The 24733-nt window shown below is 37.6% G+C and overlaps 1 protein-coding gene and 1 long non-coding RNA gene across 2 annotated transcripts in view; one reads left to right on the top strand and one right to left on the bottom strand.

Moving 5' to 3' along the window:
* Nucleotides 1–1400: 1400 nt before the first annotated feature.
* Nucleotides 1401–13295, bottom strand: LOC124871302. Its single transcript, XR_007038995.1, has 3 exons — nt 13170–13295; nt 10280–10353; nt 1401–1833 (listed from the first exon to the last, which is right to left on the bottom strand). It is a non-coding gene; the product is annotated as an uncharacterized LOC124871302 (long non-coding RNA).
* neb (nebulin) overlaps nt 5358–24733 on the top strand; it is a 71251-nt gene continuing 51875 nt past the window's right edge. Inside the window, exons 1-38 of the mRNA XM_047370512.1 lie at nt 5358–5438; nt 9600–9707; nt 9807–9914; nt 10058–10162; nt 10238–10342; nt 10465–10569; nt 11222–11326; nt 12149–12253; nt 12346–12453; nt 13922–14038; nt 14449–14550; nt 14647–14754; nt 14867–14971; nt 15060–15158; nt 17049–17153; nt 17244–17351; nt 17490–17603; nt 17696–17893; nt 18001–18108; nt 18213–18311; nt 18452–18556; nt 19922–20029; nt 20117–20428; nt 20531–20737; nt 20833–20937; nt 21023–21130; nt 21207–21518; nt 21612–21818; nt 21906–22010; nt 22310–22417; nt 22517–22828; nt 22928–23134; nt 23227–23331; nt 23458–23565; nt 23658–23969; nt 24085–24291; nt 24408–24512; nt 24615–24722. Coding sequence (XP_047226468.1) covers nt 5373–5438; nt 9600–9707; nt 9807–9914; nt 10058–10162; nt 10238–10342; nt 10465–10569; nt 11222–11326; nt 12149–12253; nt 12346–12453; nt 13922–14038; nt 14449–14550; nt 14647–14754; nt 14867–14971; nt 15060–15158; nt 17049–17153; nt 17244–17351; nt 17490–17603; nt 17696–17893; nt 18001–18108; nt 18213–18311; nt 18452–18556; nt 19922–20029; nt 20117–20428; nt 20531–20737; nt 20833–20937; nt 21023–21130; nt 21207–21518; nt 21612–21818; nt 21906–22010; nt 22310–22417; nt 22517–22828; nt 22928–23134; nt 23227–23331; nt 23458–23565; nt 23658–23969; nt 24085–24291; nt 24408–24512; nt 24615–24722 — 5319 coding nt within the window. The 5' untranslated portion in view covers nt 5358–5372. The remainder of the gene's footprint in view (nt 5439–9599; nt 9708–9806; nt 9915–10057; nt 10163–10237; nt 10343–10464; nt 10570–11221; nt 11327–12148; nt 12254–12345; nt 12454–13921; nt 14039–14448; nt 14551–14646; nt 14755–14866; nt 14972–15059; nt 15159–17048; nt 17154–17243; nt 17352–17489; nt 17604–17695; nt 17894–18000; nt 18109–18212; nt 18312–18451; nt 18557–19921; nt 20030–20116; nt 20429–20530; nt 20738–20832; nt 20938–21022; nt 21131–21206; nt 21519–21611; nt 21819–21905; nt 22011–22309; nt 22418–22516; nt 22829–22927; nt 23135–23226; nt 23332–23457; nt 23566–23657; nt 23970–24084; nt 24292–24407; nt 24513–24614; nt 24723–24733) is intronic.

The following is a 24733-nucleotide window of genomic DNA, read 5'->3' as shown; positions in this document are numbered from 1 at the left end:
CAGAAAAAACATAGTGTTTTTAGTAACATATTTAGATAAAAAACTAGTTTAGTACCTGCTAAAATTAACTAGAACAGAAATGATCAAACAAATAGATTTTAATAGTTTAAAGCTTAAGCCATAATTCTTTCAGGAATACTTGAGTTTGGCCATCCATCCTATGTCTATACCTGTTTATCCATGGGGCAGGGTGGTAGGAAGCTAAAGTAACCAAACAAAAACCAAATGTGCACTGGTTAAAGATGCAAACAGTGCAGAGTTCAGGGTGGGATTAAAACCCTGGACTTTCTCGCTGCAAGGCAATGTTGCTTTCCACTACTCCACCATGCAACCTCTGGTAGTGTTCTAAAAATAATATATATATATATATTTTATGTGGTTTGTGAAACTTGAACTTAATTCAAAGATAAAGCTGTGATTTTTTATTTGATCTGAATGCTTCATTTGTCGCCATATTTCAAAGTTGCACTGAGAGTTTCTCTCTTTACATTTCGGTACTGATAACTAAAACTCCAGTTTTGCCTTAATAATGCTGATGGAAATTCTCTGCCATTAATGACTTAATATCCTGAATTTCCCCACCGTGGGTCAATAAAGGTGTTTTCCATTCTATATCTGTAAATTCCATCATTGACCAACTCTGGACTGAGCTTACTTTTCTATTTTATGGTATCGATGGCGTTTGGTCCTTTTTAGAAAAGCTTTTTAATTTTCTGTGTTTTTGTGGTTTTTTGTTTTTTATATGGACCATATCTTGTGTCCGAAATAAATAAATAAAAATTAAAAATATCTATAGTACAATGAAAAGTTGCTCTTTGGTCTTTAGAAGATGTTGCAAAATAGGGCTCTGTTATTGTCTTCAGTGTAGCTATGAAAATTAATACAATGTCTACTGTTGGTAGCACATAAAGATGAAAAAGAGTGGGGCTCGAAAATTGAGCCATCGGGTACTCCATATTTTTTATTTTAAAAAATTTGAATTAAAAAAAGAATTGTCTGTCAAAGTTAAACCCCTCAAGGACAATTCCAGAAATCTGAATCTACCTGAACCTGTCTACTAGGATGGTGTGGACAGCAGTTTTACACTGCTATTTGACTTAGTAATGTCAGTGTTGAAATGTTTTTCATATCCATATTATATATCAGGTCATTTCAAATCTGTATTAGTGCAGTTTCTGTACCATGAAACCAGATTGGTATTTTTGGGAAAAATGCTTGAGTTTGAATGTTAGTTTATTTGATTAAGAACAAGCTTTTCTTAAACTTTAATTAAATAAAACCAGTAAAATAATGTACCTAAAATGTTTAAACATGGAGGTATCAAGTCAAGTTCTCCTAAGATGGGAAGTAGCAATGACAGTCATTAAAGAGGTGGAGAAAACACTTATCTGAGAGAATAGTTTTAAATCTTAGGACATTTATTTTAAAAAGATTTCAATCAATTTTAATGAAAAGGAAGTGGGCATTAGTATCTGAAAAGCAGGTTATGTGTTGTAGCTCTAAAATAACTGCCTAGCATTTTCAGCATGTCAATACAACCTATTAATGCCAAAAAGGATAGAGAAACAAAAAAGTATCACTCCATGAACAGTGATGAAGTTATGATAATGAGGTTTGTGGACAGTAAACACAAGCAATCAGTCCCTAGATTACAATGTAGTAAATGCAAATGGCAAAGGCTGTGGATACATGGGGTAAGTCAGACAATGTTTGATAAAGAAATCACAGTTTTGCCAATGAGATCAGAACTGCTGGGTTGGTTTTACTGCGATGAAGCAGCAGTCCGCTTGAGGTGCCTGACTTCAGCTGCTGCTGTCCATCTTGTTCTTGCTCCTTAGACAAAGAGTAAGCAAATAAACATGGCAGAATTAACAAGCACATTTTTTAAATATTATGATAAAAAGAAAGTACACCCCATGTCAATTCTATGGTTTTAAAGTAGAAATAGGCTAGTCTTTACCAGGTTCTAAAATAATAGAAATCCCAAATAAATCTTGATATATACAACAAACCCCACATGAAACCATAGAATAGGAGTCAGCATTTCATTAAAACATTTTCTTTTGTGATTTCTGACAAAAGTTACTAAGAGCCACTGATTAGGGCCTAAACAGCTGCAGCCAGAGTTTGCAGACCCTGCTCCAGACTATAAAGCTGTAAGTATATATACATCTATATTTAACAAGGGTCTTAACTGTATGTTTGCATATAATTGTTTCTTTATTTTATACAACAAAATATATCACAAAAACAAAAATAAATGGCTGAATATAGTACATGCTCACCGACCAGCAACCTCCACAGTTATTTGCACCCTTGGTAAATGTGTGTATAAATAGTTATGGGGTCTTTGTGACCTCACCATGACTCTTTTTGCTGCAGGTATCTTCCATCGCATTCTGGAGATTTCTGTTTTTTACATCCTTTACCATCCTCCTCACTGTGGGCGGTGGCAAGACAAACTTGCTGTGGCAAGTCATCATTCAGCCTTATTTGCCACTGTGCCGGTTGTTTAAAACTTTACAATCATTGCTCTGGCTTTAGATTTAAGTAAGTACCTGTTTCCTTGAAACCATTCCCTCATTTTGATTACTAAATGAGCTAGTGGAAACTGTGGAAACAGGAGCAACTAGAAAAAAAACACCCAGAGAAGCTTTAGCTCAGACACAAATGAATTACGTTCTTTCTGTAAATTTCACAGGGTTTAAAATCTAAGATCAATTTCTTCTGAAAAGCATTGGTTGATTTGTGGTTTTCAAAGTAAGGCAACCAAAAAGGAACAAATACAGTTACTTTTTGGTTGATTCATGAAGACCAAGGAACACAGTAGACCGGTCAGAGAGAAAGTTGTCCAAATTAGGTTTAGGTTATAAAGCAATATTTCAAGCTTGCAAATAGGGCTCTAATGGAGCCCTATTTAAACCATCATCCAAAATGCAAAGATGATGGCACACTCCTTGTCCAGCCTGTCAGTTAAGGTTCTGATTATCCAAAACTGACAGGCTAGACTAAGAGATCATCAGAAACATCCAAGAGCTCCATGGTAACTCTGGAGGTGCTGCAGAAATCCAAAGCCAAATTTTAGTTTAAATAGAAGATTGACAAAAACAAAACTATTTTTTGCAAGAAAGCCACAATTAGCAGTTTCCCACAATCTAGATATGAGCAAATGAAGAACGTGTTCTGGTCAGAGGAACCAAAATTGAAAATGCTGTCTGTGGTGGAAAACAAATTCTGCACAAACCACACCATCCCTACAGTTAAACAAGGTTGTGGCAGAATCATGCTTTGGGAATGTTTTCTTTTTCTGCAAAAACTGGGGAGCCTGTTAGAGTTGTTTGTGAGATGGATGGAGCTAAATACAGGACAATCCTGGAAGAAAACCTCTCAGAAGCTGGAAAGACCTGATACACTGTTGAAGCTTCACCTTCTATCAGGACAGTGACCGTAAACATACACCCAAAGCTGGAGTGGTTTAAATCAAAACATATTTATATAGTAGGATGTCCCAGTCAAAGTCCAGACCTAAATCTAATTTGAGCACCCTTGAAAAGACTTAAGAGTTTGTGTGCCTGTATTTTCCACAAAATAAATGGTAAAAATGTATTTTTTCTAGATTTGTAAAGCTGGTGAAGACATCACCCACAGAGACATGCAGTGAAGGTGTTTCTACAAAGTATTGATACAGTATTAATTGTAAAACGATTTAAAAGCAATATAACCTTTTCCTTCCACTTAACAATAATGCAGTACTTTGTGCAAATCTATCAAATGAAACCTAAATAAAAGAGAAGTGGAAATACTTTTGCAAATTGCTGTATTTGAGCAGCAGATCAGCTTTTTTTCAAATGTAGCCACTTTTGAAAACACCAAAGTGTGGCAAGCTCTTACTCTGTTGACCTGATTATTGACTAGTTGGAGCTTTCTCTGGGTCAGCTGATGGGCGACATCATCAGATCCCATACATGCCGGCCCTGATGTTAGCCCTCCTCTCTCAGAGACGTACATATAGTCTCATTTGTTAAGATTTTGGTGATAAAAATCACCTCCAGGAGATAACCATTCACACTGGGTCTCTTTGGTTTACCATTGTGTTTTTGGGACTTGACAACTCATGCTCCTCTGGCCTCCTCATAACTGTACCTCTGATGCGTTATTCTCGACAGGTGCTCCTTTCTGAAATGATCACTTAGGTATATTTAGATTTTGAAACCTGAGAGCTCAGGCCTCCGATTGGCTGTGTCAGCCACATGATAACCTGGCTAGAAAGTGCAGCTGTGTGCTGTCGCCCAGCGTTTCTCTGGAGGGAGGCTGGGAAGGCTTTGGCAGCTTGGAAGACCATTAAACTTAAACATAACTGGTAAGCGAAGGAAAGGATAAATCTACAAATGCCCATGTATTTATACCACCTGCATGGCTTTTCATCTCCTTGGACATCCACTGTCTCCATTTTTTTTACTGGTGTTGGGATCCAGAAGGAGCTGACTATGGATTAAGAAGCAAGAACCCTTTCTTACATTTTGAAGGAATAACTTAACAAGCAAGAACCTAAGGACAGAAGAGACATCATACCAGACCCAGCTTTGGATTTACCTAAAATTTCAACAATTCTCACTGCATTGATCTGTTTTAAAACCAAGCTGCCTATTTTCTCCTTCTGCATCAGCTTTGGTTCATTTGTTTTTAGTAAAATTCAAGTAAAATTTAAAATATGGCAATCAGATGCTAAAAAAGGTAGTTAATATGCAACCCTATATTTAACCTGCAGCCTCAGAAGGCATTGCATGTCCATTTGCTAAACGCAGTCAACCAATCAGGCCGTGGCATTAGCTTACATGTCAAATAGCAGAAAGCACTTTTAGGCAGCTGTCCCTAACCTTCAGCCAGGAGGCACCATTCACTCAGCTGTGTTGTGGCATGTAAGGGTGGGGGTTGATGGGGGTCTTCTAACATATTCAAAGTGAGGGGTCCAGTATCGTGGAATTAGCCTCTGAATCTTCCTGTCTTAATGTGTATGCATTGACAAACACAGTTGATGAGATGTTTCACACATTTTGTTATTTTATTTAGGTGTGTGGCAAATCACAGAGTTGGAATCAGACTGAGGCCCTTGTGAATGGCAAGTGAAGCTTTCTTGCTATCAGGAAATACTGTAGACATCTGAGGCTATAGCTTTTACTTTTTTTCCCAAAACCAAGCTGAGAGAAGGATGTTTAAAAGCCTTACATGATATTTAAAACTGTTTTTGTTTTTCATTCTTGTAAATAGGGGACATGCATGTTTCAGGCTGATTCATTTTTCAGTTGTAGTTAAAATATGAATGGCTGAAAATATCATCTCTGTTTTGTTCAGAACCTTTAAAATTTGCCAAAATGGCAGACACTGGAGATGACTATGATGAATTTGGGGAGGAGGAAGATGAGGAACTAATGGAGCAGGTAAGTGGATGTCTTCTCACCTCTTAACAAGAAACAAACTTGCCAGACTGTTTTCTGCTACTGTCATTTTATTCTCCTATCTATTGTAATTAAAGCATTGGGATGATTTGCTGGATCTACAGGTCCAAAGGCCAAGGCCCTGTGATTCGCTGTAATGTTAACGTAATAGGTCTTGTATGTCTGCTACCATACAAGCAATTTTCAAGAATCAATTTAAAACCTCCAATGAAACAAATTTTCTCGCTATAATGTTGATATTTTGGCCTTTATCTTCTGGCAAAAAGCTGCACAACATGAACAATGACCAGTTATTGTATTTAATTACACTGATCTCTGCATAATTCACATATATACCAATAGCCATAGATTTTAAACGTATATATTTATACTTATGCACTACAAAATGTAATTTGGATCTGTCTTTATCAGTGACTTTTCAGTTGTGTTTTCTTTTGATTATGTGAATGAAGCATTTACCCAAAGCAGTTCAGGAAGTTTTATTTTCCTTTAATGTGTAATTTAATGTTCTGTCTGTTGTCTCCGTGGCAGTGGTTGATGGAAGAGTGAAAGCAGAAGGCTAACTATTAATCCCATATTTCCACTGGAAATGGGGTTAAAGTTAACCTTGTATTCTATATCTGTAATATTGCTGATATCTTATAGGGGAGCCTAAACAATTGAGCTGTGGATTTTTCTGCGTTAACTAAATCACACCAAGTATTTACTGAATCCTTTTACTCCCATATAACATATCAACGAACAGATTTGCCATCTTCACTGCAAAGATGCAAATCATTTGGGAGGCGGGACACGTGGATAGGTGCAAAATAAATACACTCTGATTTCACTAGTACTTTCATCTATACTGTGGAGAAAAAATGCATTGTTTTGCATAAGACCTAGGATGGCCTGTTATCTAATCTACATAATGGGGAGAAACATAGGGCTGTTTAGGTGGCAGGATAAAAATATGTGGTCTTTAAAGAGTTTATTTTGGAAACTACTGTTTAGGTCTTTTAGAATTAATTGTATGTTCTCAGTATTTTTAAGCATGTTAAGATTTTATTTAAATGTAATTAAACTGCTTTGACCAGGAAAAAATGGAGCACAGAGATCTCTGAGTGGCATTTAGACAAATTTAGAAATCAACTTCTGCAGCACATAGAGAGATGGAGAAGAGGGAGACGTTAGGGGGGAGTGTGAGGGCATGAAAACGAGACAAGCTGAGCTGTAAATCATGCTCCAATATGCTTTCCAAAATGTTAACTTTACATTTATGAAAGACTGCTTAGTAGAGGTGGACTCACTGAAAAACCCCAAATGATAAATGACTGATAATGCACACTGGGAGTTAATCTACACCTATGGTTCTCTCCTGTATGATAGATTTGGATATTAAAGCCTCTTACAAATGTTGATTAAAATGATTGAGATGTTCTTTCTCTCAGCTCTGGTTATCCAGCCCAACTTCAGGTAAATTTGAAAGAATTTCTATTAGCTTCTACTCTTTTAGATGAAAATAATATCATAAGAAGAGGGATTAAAACAAAAAACTCTATAAAGTTGTTTGATCTATGTTAAATTAGATCACGTCTTCTTTCTTTCGTACTCATTTTAGGGTTAAACCACTCCAAAAACAAGCTTCCACATGGTCTCAAAAATATGCACGCAATGTTTACCTTTATAATTACCAGTTTGTGAGGAGGAATAATGTTTAAACATCTAGCCTGAGGTCTGACTGAGTGAAGGAAGGACATTCTTTATTTCATAAATATTTTACAATTTGTCTAATTTCTAATACAAACGACTTTTGCTCTTACAGTAAACACTTCAGACATTCCAGATAATTCAAGGCATTTCATTGAAAATGAAATAAAATCTTATCTTATCTTACCTGCCCTAGTATGAGCTGAAAGATAAATGTAAATATAAATGTTTTCTGTAATTTGAATTAAGCAGCCCTTAAAAGACAGAGCTTCTTGTTTCAGGATGCAAAAATTATAAATCTGTTATAATGGATTCATAATAAACTGATCAACAAAAGCAACGGGGTGTGAAATAAGAAATAAAAATAGAAATGCTCTCATCTGGTGTTTCTAAATGTATTCCAGGGATCAAAGATTGTGAGCAGTATGACTCAAATAGCACAGACAATATTAATACATTTAATCCTCTGCTTAATAGCAGCTCAGGTCGACTGCCATCACAGTTAGATCATAGTTTATTTGTGGCTGGTTTTTTTTTTTACTCCTCTATAGCATTACCAGGATGTAGAGGGCTTTATGCGGACTGCCATAAAATCCTACTAAAAAAGCGTTTAATGCTCACAAAGTCGATGGATGGTTTGGGGATATTTTAAACAAATCTTATGCAGATATATCTTAAATGGCACACAAGAAAAACTAGTGGCAGTCGTTTAACACCAGAGCTGTGGGGAAAAATCAACCTCAATCCATAAGAAGTGCTCTGCTGTTCTGAAAACCCAAAGTTTCTCCTATATTTGTAATATGTTGAGCAGATTACAACAACGACGTACACTGAGCAACACACTCAGTCCTTTCAGGTAAAATGTCTCCTCCCAAAGTACAACAGTTCAAGCAGGGCAGGATAAGCTTGTCTGCATGTCTGAATGAGACAAATAAGTAGTCAAATATTTTTGTGCATGTGTTATTTAACCTTGCAGGGTTTGTCTGTCTTGTGTTGTATCAGTAGATGCTAGTTTAAACCTCCAGGAAGAAGAGTATTTTTTTTTTTTTTTTTTTGCATTGTTTATGGCTTTTTGAAATTAAGATATCATTTACTATTACAGTAATTTATTTATTTGTATCTCTTCTTAAGCCACAAAATAAACTTTAAAATAGGAAGGACAAACAAACAGGCCATTTAAATAAGACATTTGTGTTGATCTGTTTAAGCCGGGAAATGGGTTCAAAAATCTAGCTATTTAGCTAAGCCTGGCCCCGTCTGCGGGGATCCCAACTATGCACAGGGTCATTTATGTTGTTTTGCTGTAAACTACAAGCAGAAAAGGAATTGCCTACAGACGTCATGAAAACAGTCTATTCTGAGGATATATAGCTACCTTGTGGTTATGCTAAAATTCAGTTTAAAGGTGACAGACAAAGATAGAAAAAGAGAGAATCATAAAGAGAGAAGAAAAAGAGAGAAGAAATTGATGAAAGAATATGGAGAGAAGGTAATTATCATGAGAGGTTTGTGAAAGAAGACTTGGTCCCGTTACCATGACAAAAGGAGCCTTTAAAATTAGTGAGATTCCTGGCAATGTTTTATTTTCGTTTTGCATTTTGTTATTCCAAACTCATATTCTTAGAATTTGATTGTTTTATTGTTTGTCTTATTAACCGAACTGTTATTTCTGGCCTTTTTGTGGTTGTTCCCTGATGGCACCTTACATGCTTTTCTATTTCAAATATAACAAAAACCATTAACAGAGAACATATACAGCATACTGGTAGCTACCTTATTTACCAAATGACAGGTAAAACTCTTTTTGGAAGAGGGTTTGGGCCACTGTGGAAAAAATAAATCTAAAATATTTTGACTTTTTGCTCAGAATTCACAATTCTGAGCAAAAAGTCCGAATTTTGGAGACTATTTTTTTCCAAAGTGGTCCTAATCCTCTTCTGTACCTCTCCCTGTAATTTGTATAAATTGGAAGACAAAATGTTTCTACATTTTTGTGAGCTCCTATCATGCTACATGCGACTCCTACACAATGCTGTGCCTCCTAGCGTCAAGGGGATATATCTTATTAATTTAGTGTCATTGTGTTCTGAAAACACCCTTCATCTCTTCACCCTGCATGTTTACTTCTATTGTAGTCATATTAATTCCAACTGACATCCATGTTGAATAAAGTGATGCTGAATAAATTTTTGCTTTAATCGCTTTGCTTACTGAAGGTAAGTAAATAAAGTAATGGCTAAACTTCAGGCTCGCACAACTTGTTAGTTTATAAAGATAGTGGCCTCACCTTGCCAGAGTGGAATCTTCCATCAGTATGCCACCACATTTTACTTCATTTGCTATGTAAAAGCTTTTTCATGTTCCTGGCTGTTCATTTTGCTATGATTAGTAAACATGTTACTACTGTATAGTGAATAAATGGAAATGTAAGTGTTTTTCTCTTTCCATGTATAGTCTGGCTTGCCCACCAGGGCAGTCAGAAGGAAGGTTAAAGTCGATACTTCCAAGTTCATGACTCCATATCTGGCCCACAGCCAGAAGATGCTGGAGCTTTTCAGCCACGTAAGGAGCCCATGACCTTTAGTTACTTAATTATGAAATATTTCTATTGGTATTTTTTGTTTTTCCAACTGCATCATTTTAACACCGTATCCTTGGCAGAATAAGTACCGCCAAGCTTATGACTTGTCCAGAGGGACGCCTCCTGCTTTCATCACTGACACACCTGAATTGATTCGTATCAGGAAGGCCCAGGAGCAACTCAGTGAGGTATCACAGAGGGCTGTGGTGCTGTGAAATGCTGAACGTTGGGGGGTTATTGGAATAGAAGACTGTCGTCTTGAATTTCTACTGAAATTATTTATGAAAACAAATTCTTCACTGAAGTAAGTAACAAAAGCTGTTGCTAACAGGTGAAATACCGCATGGAGGGAAACAAGGCTCGAACAACCAGCTTGTACGGTGGTGATGCCAGAGAGGTCATCCACGTCAAGCATGTATCGGAACTGATCAGCAAGGTTAGTAACCTCAGCTAATATCAATATGTAAACATTTAAAAAAATAGCTGTTTACAATTTCTAATGTTCCATTAGGTTCTGTACAGACAGAAGTGGGATGAGACTAAGGACAGGTACCTGCTGCCTCCCGATGCTCCTGAGCTGGTTCTGGCTGTGAAGAATGCTGCTAATTATAGCAAAGTAAGTCCAATCTATTTAAAAAGAAAAAGAATACATATATAAGGTATGTATATGTAGAGAAAATTGAAATTTTTTAATAGTGTAGGTATTTGTAAAAATAAACAACGACTTTCTGTTTTCAGAAACTTTACACAGAAGCCTGGGACGAGGAAAAGACCCTGTACTACCCTTACACTGACAGCCCTGAGTTGCGCAGGGTAGCTAAGGCTCAGGAGGTCCTGAGTGATGTAAGATGAATTAGGTTGCAATATAAACTGGGTGTGAATGAAAACACATGCCCAGCGAAGTCTGTGCAGAGGTCTTTTTTAGCTTTAATGTTGAGCAAAATAGTTTCAGTTTTAAATATTAAAATTTCAACTGGATCTCGACTTACTCCAACGTTCCTGTCAATTGTCCTTGGACATGAGACTAAACCCCATCTTACTGCTGAGTGATTGTGTGTCGGAATGGTTGAGTGAAAATGGGTGGTATTTTAAGAGTGGGTAGTCAACATTACCAGCAAAATGCTTTACAGAAGTCTGTTTTATATCTCTAATTGTAAGATGTCAGAGAAGAGTATATTATGGATGTAATATGACAGAGATTTTCTTTCTATTATTTGTGGTAGTTCTTATTGTTTTAATGTAACAATTTTGAACATCTCATTTATTGTATTGTTATTCTTCACACAAAAATGCAAATTTCATCAACATTGCATGTTTTATAATGCCACCGTATGTACCTGTGCTAAATCAAACAATCATAAATATTAATTTAACTTCCCAATCCCAACTTTAACATCTTTTCCTATTATTTTCTTTTGTTGTGCTTAACCTTTCTGCAAATGGAAAAATAAGTAAATTAAAAGCCTTTTTAAATTAAATGAATTTTCTCCCACAGGTTAAATATAAGAAGGGACACGCTGAGCGCAAAGCCAAGTACACGTCCTTGCCTGATCCTCCCGAGATGGAGCTGGCCAAGAGAGTTGCCCATCAGCGCAGCGATGTAAGCAGAACTCCATCCAAATAAATCCTACGAAAATGTAACAAGTAAATGATAATCAGGGCAGGACTACTGATGAATTAATTCCCTTTCTTCCTCTCACTTTGGCAGTGCTTGTGCATGCATTAGCCATACAGAAGAAATGTATTTACAGTAAATACTGCTTTCAAAATCGATGTATGATAACAAGGTTTATAAAATTTAAAGCACCCTTGTAACAGTATTTACCCTTGCTCTCAGTTTTGTTTTTGTTAGTAAAAAGGCAGCAAAAGGCTGTCTTTGAGATATGCAGTAGCTGTTTCATAACCCTTTAGGGCTGTGATGAGTTAACACAATAGGTAAAGCTAAATCCATTGCTTCCAAAATCAATCTTACTCTATCTCTACTTGAAGTAGAAGGAACATCTCTAACCATGTAGAGGTTGATATTTATCACAGTAAGTAATACCTGATAGTGAGCCAACACAAATCTCTGGAGAGATCATTTTTTTCTGGCACAACTACAGAATCGGGTAGAAGTGTACCCTGGATGATAAAGATGTGTCTGTAGCTGTGAGCAGTTATAGAAACATGGTCCACAGACATCATCCAACCCTGAGCTGCAGCTAGGAATAACTGGCCACCTGCTCTTTAACATTTCTGTCCTCACTAAGCTGGAAGGGACAGGCTAACAGTACTCAGGTTGCAGAGATTCTTGTGATTCCTCCTGTGTTTTTATTAAACATACGGAGGTGTTGTGATACTATTATAGGTCCATCATCTACTCCTCAGCAACAGTAAAACCCAACTCTGTTAACAGTGATTTTTTTTTTGTTTCTCCCCACAGCTTAAATACAAGGAAGACTACAATAAAAATGTTAGGGGTCAGTGGTGTGAGACACCTTACTTCGACGTCGCCATCGCCAGGATGGCAATGGATAATCTCAGCGATGTGCGTGCAATTATTATTATTATTATTATTATTACATTATAAATGTTTTATTTTCTTACTTGCATCTTACTGTTGTGTCATTTTATTTACAGAGAAAATACACTCAACACTATGAGAATATAAAAGACCAAATTTACTTCATGCAAACAGACACACCTGTGTACGACGCATGCAAGAAGGCTCGTATTGCTGCTAGTGAGGTAAGCTCAGAGAAAGGTATTTGACTGTTTTTTTTTTTTATAGATCCTATCTCATTTGGAAGACATGACAGAGAGTTGAGCCCTGTCTCAGAGCACTGTGTGAGTCAACAGTGAGTGACGCAGAAACTCTCACATGCTCCATGGATGCCGCTGCAAGGATTCACTGTCATTACAACGTGGCACAGTAACAAGTTATGAACTGTTTCAGGATGTTTTGGGTTTTTTTGCATACCTCATCGCCCTCTTCTTGTTCACACACAGTGTAAACTTGATGCATATTTAAAACGGGAATAAAAAAAGCCCCTTTTGTTTCAATTAGGAAAGTCCTTGAGTGGAGTTATCAAGGCTTCATGGTATTTACACAGAATTTTAATTCAACTGAATTTTATTTAAAACAGATAAGGAACAATTATTCTTACTGTAAATAAATAATAAAACAAGTTAATTGATCGTTATAAGGATGTTATCTGTATTAATCTTTGTACTTTGGAGTAAAAATTTAAAATAACCCAACAGTAAATTTAGAAGTAGTTTTCAAGTGCTTTTTTTGAACAATATTATACCTTTTTTTGATCTGCATTTTATAGTGTAACACAAGTATGACAAGTTGATTTTATCTGGTTAGTTAGGCCACCTACTCAGGTAGAGTTTGTAGTTTGCTGCGTGACTAAGACAATGCTCATATTTTGCCAAATGTAGATTTTAAAAGGTGTTACCTTAATGAGAGTGATGGGTGGCACTCCTTTAGTTTCCACACCATGACTGTTATTTGCAGCTGAAAACATTTTAGAGAGTCTTATTTATCTTTCTTGTTAGCAAGGGAAAATGTAGGAGTCCTCTTTCAGCCTTCTGAATGGCAGTGCAAGCAAACGGGGGGAGGGGTTACTATTTGCTCAATACAACTGGAAAGAATTCAAGTAACTCTCACGCTTGTCATTAAAAGGACTTTGAACCAAAGGAATGGCAGAAAGGACATTTTATATGCTTCTTAAAACATTACTGTACCTCGACCCAGAGAAGCGGCCCTTAACTAGTTTCAGCAGCAGACTGTTTTACTCAGGCCAGCTGACTGCCATGACCTGGGACAGTATAATCTTTATCAGTGTTTATCAGCCTCCAATCGTTACCTATTGGACCGGTTCTAATTATAGCTTCTACTTGTAAAAATACACAGCATGTCTCTAACAAAAGTGCTGAGTTTGTTAGCGCATTTAAAGCAGAGAAAACAGACATGAGAGAGGTCCAGCTGCTAGGCTGTACCTGTGGACTGAGGCGTGCTCCTCAGGTGATAGTTGCGTTTCCGTTTCTTTATAGGAAAGTGACGGAGCAGCTGCATATTTTCTTTTCTCTGCAAGTCCCCCCGCCCCCCGTCAGCGGCCGTGATTTTACTAGTCAACATTATGAGCTACTTGAGTGACCCTTATTTACATGTCTGTTTTCACTCATATGTATCTATTTCTGTTTTTAGGTCCAATACAAGAAGGAATATGAAAAGAATAAAGCCCAGTGTGACTACAATACGCTCCCTGCTACAGAGAATCCGCTCCTGAGACAGCTCAGATACGCTGGCACCATCCTTAGTGATGTGGGTGGGATTCATTTTTTTGTTTGTTGGTTTTAAATATCGTCCAATTTTAAGAAAATATTACTGCTACACAATGTCAGGTTAGCAAAAATAGTTTTTTAATGTATTCATTATCTACATGTTGCAAAATTATGTCATTCACTCTTATTTTCTCAATTTTCTTGTTAAGATAGTTACTAAAACATTACAGCCATCTGTAATTATGGTTTACCAACTTGTTTACTATTTAACCAGCACGTTTTGTGATCCACATCAAGTTGCCGTTTTTTATGATACACTGATCAATATCTCTTTGTGATTACCCTTCTTGTTAAATTAAAAAAGAAAATCATAGATAGATCGATTTTGTTTGCTTGTTTACTATCTTTTGGTTGTTTTAATCTTCTTCCTTTTTGTTGTTTCCTTCACAGAAAGTATATAAGGCCAGCTATGAGAAATCCAGGGGTTTCAGCATCAACTACTGTGACACACCAAAATTTCAGATGGACTCAGTGCTTAAAAAGTTCTCTGATGTAAGAATGGTTCAGAAATTCAGAGGCTACACTGTTTTTGTTAAATATTTCCCTTTTTCTCTTTAAAACACAAATTTTACTGTTGTAATATTTTAGCTACGTTACAAAGAGAAGTATGACAATGAGGTAAAGGGCCACTACGTTGGCAGCTATGAAGACCTCTACATGGTTCACTGCCAGAAAGTTGAGGAAATGAAGAGCGAGGTAAGTATATGAATAGACGTTTTCATCACTTTTCTCAAAATTATTATGTTGAGGTTTTTTTTTTTTGTATTTCATTAACAGCAACAATGTCTGATTGTACATTTCCCCCCAGCACTTATATAAAGCGGACTATGAAGACATAAAAACCAGATGCTTCTTTCCTCAAACTATTACACCTGAATATGAGGCCGGGAAGAAACTTCTGGGGTGTAGCGATGTAAGTACTTTCATCCTGTGAAGTACTTTCAACATTCTTTTGCATTTGTTGTATGCATGACACATTTTTTTTATTTGGTGGTTTTCAGAAAGTTTACCGACAACATCCTGACAAAGTGAAGTTTACACAAGTGGTGGATTCTCCAGTCCTCGTCCAAGCCAGCATCAATGCCAAGCAGCTTAGTGACGTATGTACCATATTGGACCTTTCTGTGCATCACAGTTTAATTTACTATAGTTCTGGTCAGAGGTTTACATACATTCACCATCGGCATGGATGTTATAATACAACCAGGATAAAAATTATATATAGGGCTCAAATATATACATACACCCCTACTAATATTTGGTTAAATTCCCTTAGCAAGTTTATGTAGTCATAACAAGCTTCTAGCATAACTGACCCAATAGTTGACCACTTCTCTGTGAATCTTAGTGTTCGTAGAGTTTATTTTATCTGGTTGGTTTCTAGCACAGACCTACCTTTCAAGCAGAGTCCACAAACTTTCTGTAGAGTTGAGATTTATATTTTAGCCATCTAGCTGTTGATTTCAAGTGAGGCTGAAGAATTTTCTTCTTATTGTTTCGATCAGATTTGTGCGGCGCACCATTATCACTGGCAGTAAAACAGCATGATCCTCAGCATGATGCCACAACTACCATGTTTTCTTTGGTTTAAAAGCCTCACCTTGACTCCTTCAAACATATATCTTCACATCGTGGCCATACAGCTCATTCCCTCTAACCATAAACCATTCCCCTAGAAGCCATTTTGTTTGTCCATGTGGGCAGGTGCAAATTTCAGTCAAGTTTTAAGATGCTGACTTTATGGCAGGGACCTTTGTCTTTTTTATGGGGGGTTGGCCCCCTTTCTCTCCAATGTGGTGTAAAACTTGCTTCACTGGGGACAGATTGTAGTATCTTAGCATCTTCCAGTTTGTGATAAGCTCTGAATGTCTGAACCTATTTCCCTTTATCTGGGGGTGACAGTTTTACATCAGATTGTTGAAACTTAGACACAGTAGGGCTGTCCAACAAGACAATAATGTAAAACCCAAATAACAACTGGTTTTGAGATAAATAACTGACTTAATGACCTATCCAAAGCCCGGCCCATGTACCTGTGTATTTAAATTTGACCCTGTTTGGATTAAAGGAAATAAACAATAAAATTGAAACTTGTAAATCTCACTTCTGTTTATAAATATTATTACCCTGAGAAAAAAATGGTGTAGATGGAGCAATAAAATCCCAAGTTAACATGACCTTCATGGCCATAATAAGTGTATGTAAACGTCTGACTAGAACTGTAAACTTCAATCAGATCTGCACAGTGTTGTGATCGCCTCTTGCCAATCAATATTTCTATTTTTGGAAAGCTTAATAACGAATCACGTACAGTTGCATCTCATTAAATTAGAACATTATTGAAAAGGGTTAAGTTAAACAAGTTATTTATATTAATTACATACAAACTGATGTTTTCAAGCTCATATTTCTGTTAATTATGATGATCTTCTGCTTGCAGCTAATGAAAATATGAAATTAGAGGTTAGAATAAAACACCAGACCAATAAATACAAACATTGTAATACAGAAATGTGGGCTTAATGAAAAGAATGTTTAATATCTGCTTAAAGGTTATTTTCAAATAGTACTTTTAATATAACAAATGACTCTCATCAGAACTCATATTCTAATGTACTGAGATGTACCTGTAAGGTGGTTAAAACATTTTATTTATTTACTGTTTAATTATTCATCAAAATGTTTTAAAATCATCCACTAGGGCCTTAGACCAAACTCTTCTACTAATGCAGATCACCGTTAACTGTATCCAATCATCCGTGAAGCCCAGATGTCTTTCTATGGGCTCCATGGAAACTGGAGAGCCATTTCTCTAAATAGAAACAAGCATTCACTTGGCCCAGAATAAAGTCTGTCATCAGATAGGGGCTTGGCGGGTAGAAAGAGTTAGACTGTCTGTAGCCAGTGCACTACTGCCCTCTAGTGACGGGACTAAGCTGAACAGAGCAGGACTGTGAGAGGGTTTTAATTTGAACATTTTTCTCTTGCAGTTGAACTACAAGGCAAAGTTTGAGCAAACAAAGTTCAAGTGTAATCTCCCCCCAGACTATCCCTTCTTCATTCAGTCCAGAGTTAACGCCTTTAACCTGAGTGACGTAAGTCATTTCTACCAATCTCTACAATTAATCACTTTTTACCTTGATTAATTGTTTAGTTTCATGAATGGCTGTGTATTCTCCTTGCAGAGTTGTTATAAGTATGACTGGGAGAAATCTAAAGCAAAGAAGTTCGAAATTAAGGGTGACGCCATCCCAATCCTTGCTGCCCGTGCTCACACAAACATTGTCAGCGACGTAAGTATGCTACAGCGTCAGCCCTCATAAGTTTCTGCTTTTTGTCAATCTGAAATTTTTTTCTGATGGACTAGTTGTTTTGTTTATATTAATTTTATTATTATTTTTTTGCCATGCTTCTTTTTTTTGTCCCTGCAGGTTAAGTACAAAAAGGAGTATGAAAAGAACAGGGGACAGATGATTGGGGCCCTCAGTATTAATGACGATCCCAAGATTCTGCATTCAGTTCATGTGGCCAAAATCCAGAGTGATGTAAGTCATTCGTTTAAAATTGATAAATTAGAGTTTATTATCGGTGATAAAAGAGAACATACTTGAAAAAAATCTGACTGATTTATCCACAGCGTGAATATAAGAAGAACTATGAAAAAATCAAGACCAAGTACCATACACCACTTGATATGATATCAGTCACCATGGCTAAGAAGTCCCAGGCAATTGCTAGCATGGCTGGCTACAGGAAGATCAACCCCAACTACTTCCTTCCTCATGACAGCGTGCTGCTGGACCTGGCCAAGAAAGCCAACAGCATCCAGAGTGATGTAAGCAGACAGATTTTACATGAAAGATTGTGTTTTGTTATTCTTCTTCTGTTGCTCTTTACTGATGTGCTTAATTTTTTGCTTTTGTTTTGTTTTCTTCACCAAAGAATGAGTATAAGGCTGAGTACAACAGCTATGTTAAAGGATCCCCATGGGTCCCATATGGCTCCATGGATGTAGAAAAGGCAAAGAAAGCTGCTGAGATTCTCAATGAGGTGTGTGTGAGCAAACGGCATCGTGTTCCTGTTCTCTCACCAATCGTATTTGATACCTGGTGAAAGATTTTTACGTAATACATCCGTGTCCTCATGTCCTTCAGAGAAAATACAGACAGCACCCAGATACGATCCCATTCACATCGATAGATGATCATCCCATAATGCTGCAGGCTAAAGTCAACCAGCTTCAGAGGAGTGATGTAAGTCCACTCTCCATGAAGCTCTGAATTATTTTTACACTTTTTAAAATATTTCTTTAAATGGATAGTTTTTGTTTTAGATTCAATGTAATTGGTTCTAATGTGTGTGCGTGTGTGTTTACGGCCTTTTCTCCTCACAGCTGTTCTACAAGAGAGGTCTTGAGGAGATCCATCAAAAGTACTCTCTGCCTCCTGATACCCCAGAGTTCCTCCAAGCCAAGTGCAATGCCTACAACATCAGCAAGGTCAGTTAATCATTTTCTATACTCATTTCTTCCATTGTGTGTCACGGGGGAGCGGGTGCCTATCTCCAGCAGTCTATCGGCAGGAGGCGGGGCGCACCCTGGACAGGTCACATCAGCAAGGTGGCTTATTCAAATACATCCATCTATCCATCCATTCTTCAATCCATGTCTATACCCGGCTGACCTTGTATGGTAATTAGGGGTCTCGTGCCTTCCTCCAGCACTCATTTGTCAAGAGTCGGGGTACACAAGTTACCAATATTTCACAGGGCAACACAGTGATAGTCAGGACAAACAACCATCCACACACTCCTAAAAGTATCCTAAAACTATCCTCCCACAGTTTTTGGACTGTGCTCCAGGGAGAATGTGGAAACTTCCCCCGATAAGACCTCAGCCTGATTTTTAAACCCAGGACATTCTTGCTAAAAGGCGATTGGAGTCCTTTTAAAATGAAATAAACCAATTTTCTTCTTGTTAATCCAGTCAACATTTGCTGTAAAAATCTAAGTTGAATTGTGGTAATAATGATAATAGTCAGAGTTTATTGTAAAATTAATTAGACTCACTTAAGATATAGTCTATAACATAAAACATGTCACGGTAATGTTTTCTATTTCTTTTCCCCCAAATCATTATTTATCAAGATAAAATTAACCCTCCAAAAAAGATAATCCCTATGGAGACATCACACATATGGCAATGTTTCTAATCAAAAGCCTCATTGAAAGGTGTTTACTTGTATTCTGTACTTCTGCAGCAAAACAAACACCGAGTGTATTTCAGGGAAATTAGGTCACACATTGAAGTGTCTGACTGGAATGGCTGGATTTCATTATTAAAGATCTTCAGCAATCATTTCGAGCCAAGCTGTTACACACAGCCTAATTGTTCTGTTTTATTGGGATGATTCTCAAGGCCGAATTATGTTTTCTGGTGCTACTCCAGCTAAAAATTATGAATGCTATTAGTTATCCCCACCCTCAGCACATCTGCAGTACAGCCATCAAATACACAAAGCTGAATGTTTTGCAACTCAAATGCATCCCAGTTGCTTCAGAATGTCTCACGATTCACCTAAGCGCCATAATAAGTACTAATAAAATTTCTTGCTCTTTGTATGTTGTAAAATCCTGCAGTATAAGTTAATACTTCATTTCTGAGCTATGTTTTTATAATCATTTCTTAGAATTAAAAGAAACATTATCAGATAGTGTCCTTACATACGTAACTACAAAAAAAAAAACAATTGTTTGATCTCTATTGATATGCACAAAGTGTAACAGTGTAGAAATATGAAAAATGTCCTTGCTTTTGTCATTATAGATGTTTTTTCACCTTAAGTTGTCAAAATTGAAATTTCAGAACTTCTACAAGTATGCCTGGGAGGAGCTGATAGCTAAAGGTTATGACTTGAAGCCCGATGCTATTCCGATTGTTGCTGCTAAAGCAGCCATGCATGCTGTCAGCAACGTAAGTATGCTAAAGAGTGATTTAACATACCATACACTTTATGTTCTGTTTTTGTGCCTACAATCTAGTTTATGCTTGTACACCCAGGTGCAGTACAAAAAGGCCTATGAGAAGGCCAGGGGCCACCATGTTGGCTTCCGCAGCCTCCAGGATGATCCTCTGCTTGTTCACTACATGCAGGTGGCTAAGAGCCAGAGCGACAAGGTTTACAAGAAGGACTACCACAAGGTCAAACTGAAATATCACACTCCAGTGGACATGTTGAGTCTGGTTCATGCTAAACATGCCACAGCAGTGCAGACATTTGCTGGCTACAAGCAGCACCATCACAATTATTTTCTCTTGCCTGATGCAATGAATCTTCAGCTTGCTCGCACCATGAACTATAACGCCAGTGATGTAAGTTTAAATTGTTTCTTCCAGAAATACTTGTTTTCTAACATCTACTGAAATATTATTCTTTGACCATCCAACAATTCTTTCTTTTCTTGTGTTTTGCAGAACAATTATAAAATGGATTACGAAACTTCAGTGAAAGGAACTGGTTGGGTTCCAATTGGTTCCCTGGATGTAGAAAAAGCCAAGGCGGCAGCAGCAGCTTTAGATGAGAGAAAGTACAGGCAGCACCCTTCCACCATCAAATTCACCAGCGTCACGGACTCCATGAACATGGAGCTGGCTAAAACCAATGCCAAGATACTGAATGAGGTAAGGAGCAGGAAATCTCATCTATTCATTTTTCTCAGTGATTATTTTTTTTGTAAGATGAGCATAAACCAAACTCTTCATTTATAACAATGCAGAGAGAATATAAAGCCAGTGGAGAGAAGATCATGCACACTTACCATCTTCCATCTGATACCCCTGAACTGATTCAAGCCAGGTACAATGCTGTGAACATTAGCCAGGTCAGTGTCAGCATTTTTAATCCACAACCCAACTTCCAGAAATGAATGTGTGACTATGTTGGTAATATTCTATATATTTCCATAGAACTATTACACCTATGCACATCGCCAAGATATCCTCAAGGGACATCACGTCAAGGAAGACGCTATTCCCGTTTTGGCTGCCAAATCTTCAAGAGACATCGCCAGTAATGTAAGATCTGATAATGCTCACGTGATTTAACTATTAGGATGTTCAGTAACATTAATCAATACATTATTTTTTACAGTACAAATATAAGCTGGCTTATGAGAAGGCCAAAGGCCATCATGTTGGCTTCCGCAGTCTTCAGGACGACCCTCTTTTGGTCCATTACATGCAAGTGGCAAAAATTCAGAGTGACAAGAACTACAAAAAGGACTACCACAAGGCCAAGCTGAAGTACCACACCCCAGTGGACATGCTGAGTGTGATTCATGCCAAGCAGTCTTCTGCTGTTCAGACAATGACTGGATACAAGAAAATCCCTCACAGCTTCCTCCTTCTTCCTGATAACATGCACCTGCAGCGCTGTCGCAACATGATGGAGATTCAGAGCGATGTATGTTCTCATCAATATAACATTGTATGCTGTTGCTAGCATGGTATATCACATATTATGCTCCTATGTGTTGTCATATTTGTTTATCCACAGAATGTCTACAAATCAGAATACAACAACTACTTTAAAGGTACTGGCTGGGTACCAATCGGTTCTTTGGATGTTGAGAAAGCCAAATCTGCCAGAGCTGCATTAGATGATAGAGGCTACCGCCAGCATCCCAGCTCCTTCAAGTTCACTAGCAAGACTGATGACATGAACATGTCTCTGGCTTTAGCCAACACAAAGCAAATGGACCAAGTATGAACCATTCATACTTATGTCAGTTCTTCCAAAACATTAACAAAGGAACCATTTTTAAAGAATCTTATTTTTTTCTCCATGTAGATTGCATACAAGGCATCTGGTGAAAAATTCATGCATACGTATCATCTGCCAGCTGACAGCCCAGAGTTCCTCCAGGCTAAATTCAGCGCCCAAACCATCAGCGAGGTTAGAGAACTGAACAATTTTCTATTCACAGGCTTCCTACACCATCTTGAAAAGTATGAGATTTGTTTTATATATTTTCCATAGTTGGAAAGTATGGAAAAATATGTGCATTTCCATCCATCCATCCCTCCATCCATCCATCCATCCATTGAGAACTTAGAAAATTTGAGTCTGTAACCATACAGAATTTGGTGTATTTGGATATTTAGTGTGCAGTTTTGACTAAATTTATTAGGTAACGTTATGCGTTTTACCAGAGTTCTGTTTGTACATTGTGCTAACGCTGTTTATTTTTACAGAGTCACTATAAGCACCAGTGGCTGGAAGATATTGCCAAGGGATATGACATGAGGCCTGATGCTATTCCTATTCTCCATGCCAAGCAGGGCAGACATATTGCCAGCAATGTATATATTTTATGTATATACATAATAATTATATTGTAACAATAGTCAGATTCTTCTAAAATGCTTTAATAAAACTTTACATGTAACTTTTTCATTTAGGTTCAGTACAAGAAAGAATATGAGAAGGCCAGAGGACACCATGTTGGGGTCCGCAGCCTCCAGGATGATCCTCTGCTGGTCCATTACATGGAAGTGGCAAAGATGCAGAGTGACAAGAACTACAAGAAGGACTACCACAAGGCCAAGCTGAAGTATCACACCCCAGTGGACATGCTGAGTGTGGTCCAGGCCAAGCAGGCCTCTGCTGCTCAGACAATGACTGGATATAGAAAGATTCCTCACAGCCACCTGCTTCTACCTGACAACATGCACCTTCAGCTGTGCAGAAATATGAATGTTCTGTCCAGTGATGTTAGTATCAGTGAGAGTTAAATGGGGGATTTATTCCTAAGATATACAGTTTTAAATTTCAAAACAGATGAGTGTTATTAGCTGTTTTGTTGTTTTTAGGTTAATTACAAATCTGAATGGAACAACTACATCAGAGGTATTGGATGGGTACCAATTGGGTCTCTCGCAGTTGAGACTGCTAAAGTTGGCGGTGAGATCCAGAATGAAAGGAAGTACAGACAGCACCCATCCGGCTTCAAATTTAGCAAACTGATGGACTCCATGGACTTGGCCCTGGCTACTGCAAACAACCAGATCATGAACAAGGTACGACATGTCTGAAATCTATGGTATGACAAGACTTAGGTGGTAAGCTTTTTCTAAAATGTGTTTTTTATTTATTTGTTTTGAATGTTTAGAAAGCGTACACCTCTGCTTGGGAAAAAGACAAATTGACCATCCACATTATGCCAGATTCTCCTGAAATTGTCCTGGCCAAGGCAAACGCTCTGACCATGAGCAATGTAAGTCCTTCATTAGCACAGCAAATTGATGTAAAATAATATCAAATACATGCTAGATAAATAATAACTTTTTTTTTTTGTGCAATTCTGTGTGAATCGCATATTAATTTGCATTCTTTTTCCTAGAAACTGTATAAAGCCGGTGTTGTGGAGATGGCCAATAAAGGCTACAATCTCAAAGCTGATGCAATTCCAATTGTGGCTGCCAAGTCTGGTACTACTATTGCCAGTAATGTAAGTAAGAAACAAATTGGTTTGCCAGATCAGAAATGTGGTTTCCTACAAGCTTTCATACATTATTAACAAGTCTCTCTCTATTATTACAGTACAAGTACAAGTTGGCTTATGAGAAGGCCAGAGGCCACCATGTTGGCTTCCGCAGCCTTCGGGATGATCCTCTACTGGTTCACTACATGGAGGTGGCTAAGATACAGAGCGACAAGGTTTACAAGAAGGACTACCACAAGGCCAAGCTGAAGTATCACACTCCGGTGGACATGTTGAGTGTGGTTCATGCCAAGCAGGCCTCAGCTGCCCAGACCATGACTGGATACAGGCAGATCCAGCACACTAATGCTCTCCTTCCTGATGCCATGGGCCTGGAGCTTGCTCGTACAATGAATTTGAATTCTAGTGATGTGAGTTTGCAATCCAGACATGCTTAGTGTGTTGGGTTTACGTTCCTTCACTTATTTATTAAAGCCTTTGCCACTGAGGAATTAGGACTTCTGACAAGGTTGTGTTTGTTTGCAGTGGAACTACAAGGCTGAATGGAACAACTACATTAAAGGTATTGGATGGGTCCCCATTGGTTCACTTTCAGTTGAAACAGCGAAGGTTGGCGGTGAGATCCTCAGCGAGAAGAAGTACCGTACTCACCCGTCTAACTTCAAGTACAGCAAATTAATGGATTCCATGGATGTGGCTCTGGCTACTGTCAATAACCAGATCATGAACAAGGTCTCTTTTTTTTTTTTACTCTACTCTAAAGTTCAGGCCAATAGAATTGGTCACATAATATTTTCCTAAATAATAATCATTTATTTGTTTTGTTTTTCTAATTTTTTTGTTTACAGAAAGCATACACTGCAGCATGGGAGAAAGACAAACTGAAAGTCCACGTCATGCCAGATTCACCTGAGATTGTCCTGGCAAAGGCTAATGCACTGACTATGAGCAATGTAGGAGAACTCTTTAAAAAGACCTTGAATGTTTAATGTTATTTATTTTACCTGAGTATAGTTTATCTCTACCCTTACCTTACTTGAATTGTATTTTTACAGAAACTGTATAAAGCCGGAGTTGTGGAGATGGCCAATAAAGGTTACAACCTCAAAGCTGACGCCATTCCCATTGTGGCTGCCAAGTCTGGTACAACTATTGTCAGTAATGTAAGTTGTCA

Source organism: Girardinichthys multiradiatus, chromosome 7 (genome assembly GCF_021462225.1).
Source record: "Girardinichthys multiradiatus isolate DD_20200921_A chromosome 7, DD_fGirMul_XY1, whole genome shotgun sequence".
Taxonomy (NCBI): Eukaryota; Metazoa; Chordata; class Actinopteri; order Cyprinodontiformes; family Goodeidae; genus Girardinichthys; species Girardinichthys multiradiatus.
Note: the sequence above shows the minus strand (reverse complement) of the source record. Positions and strands in the feature narration are given on the sequence as shown.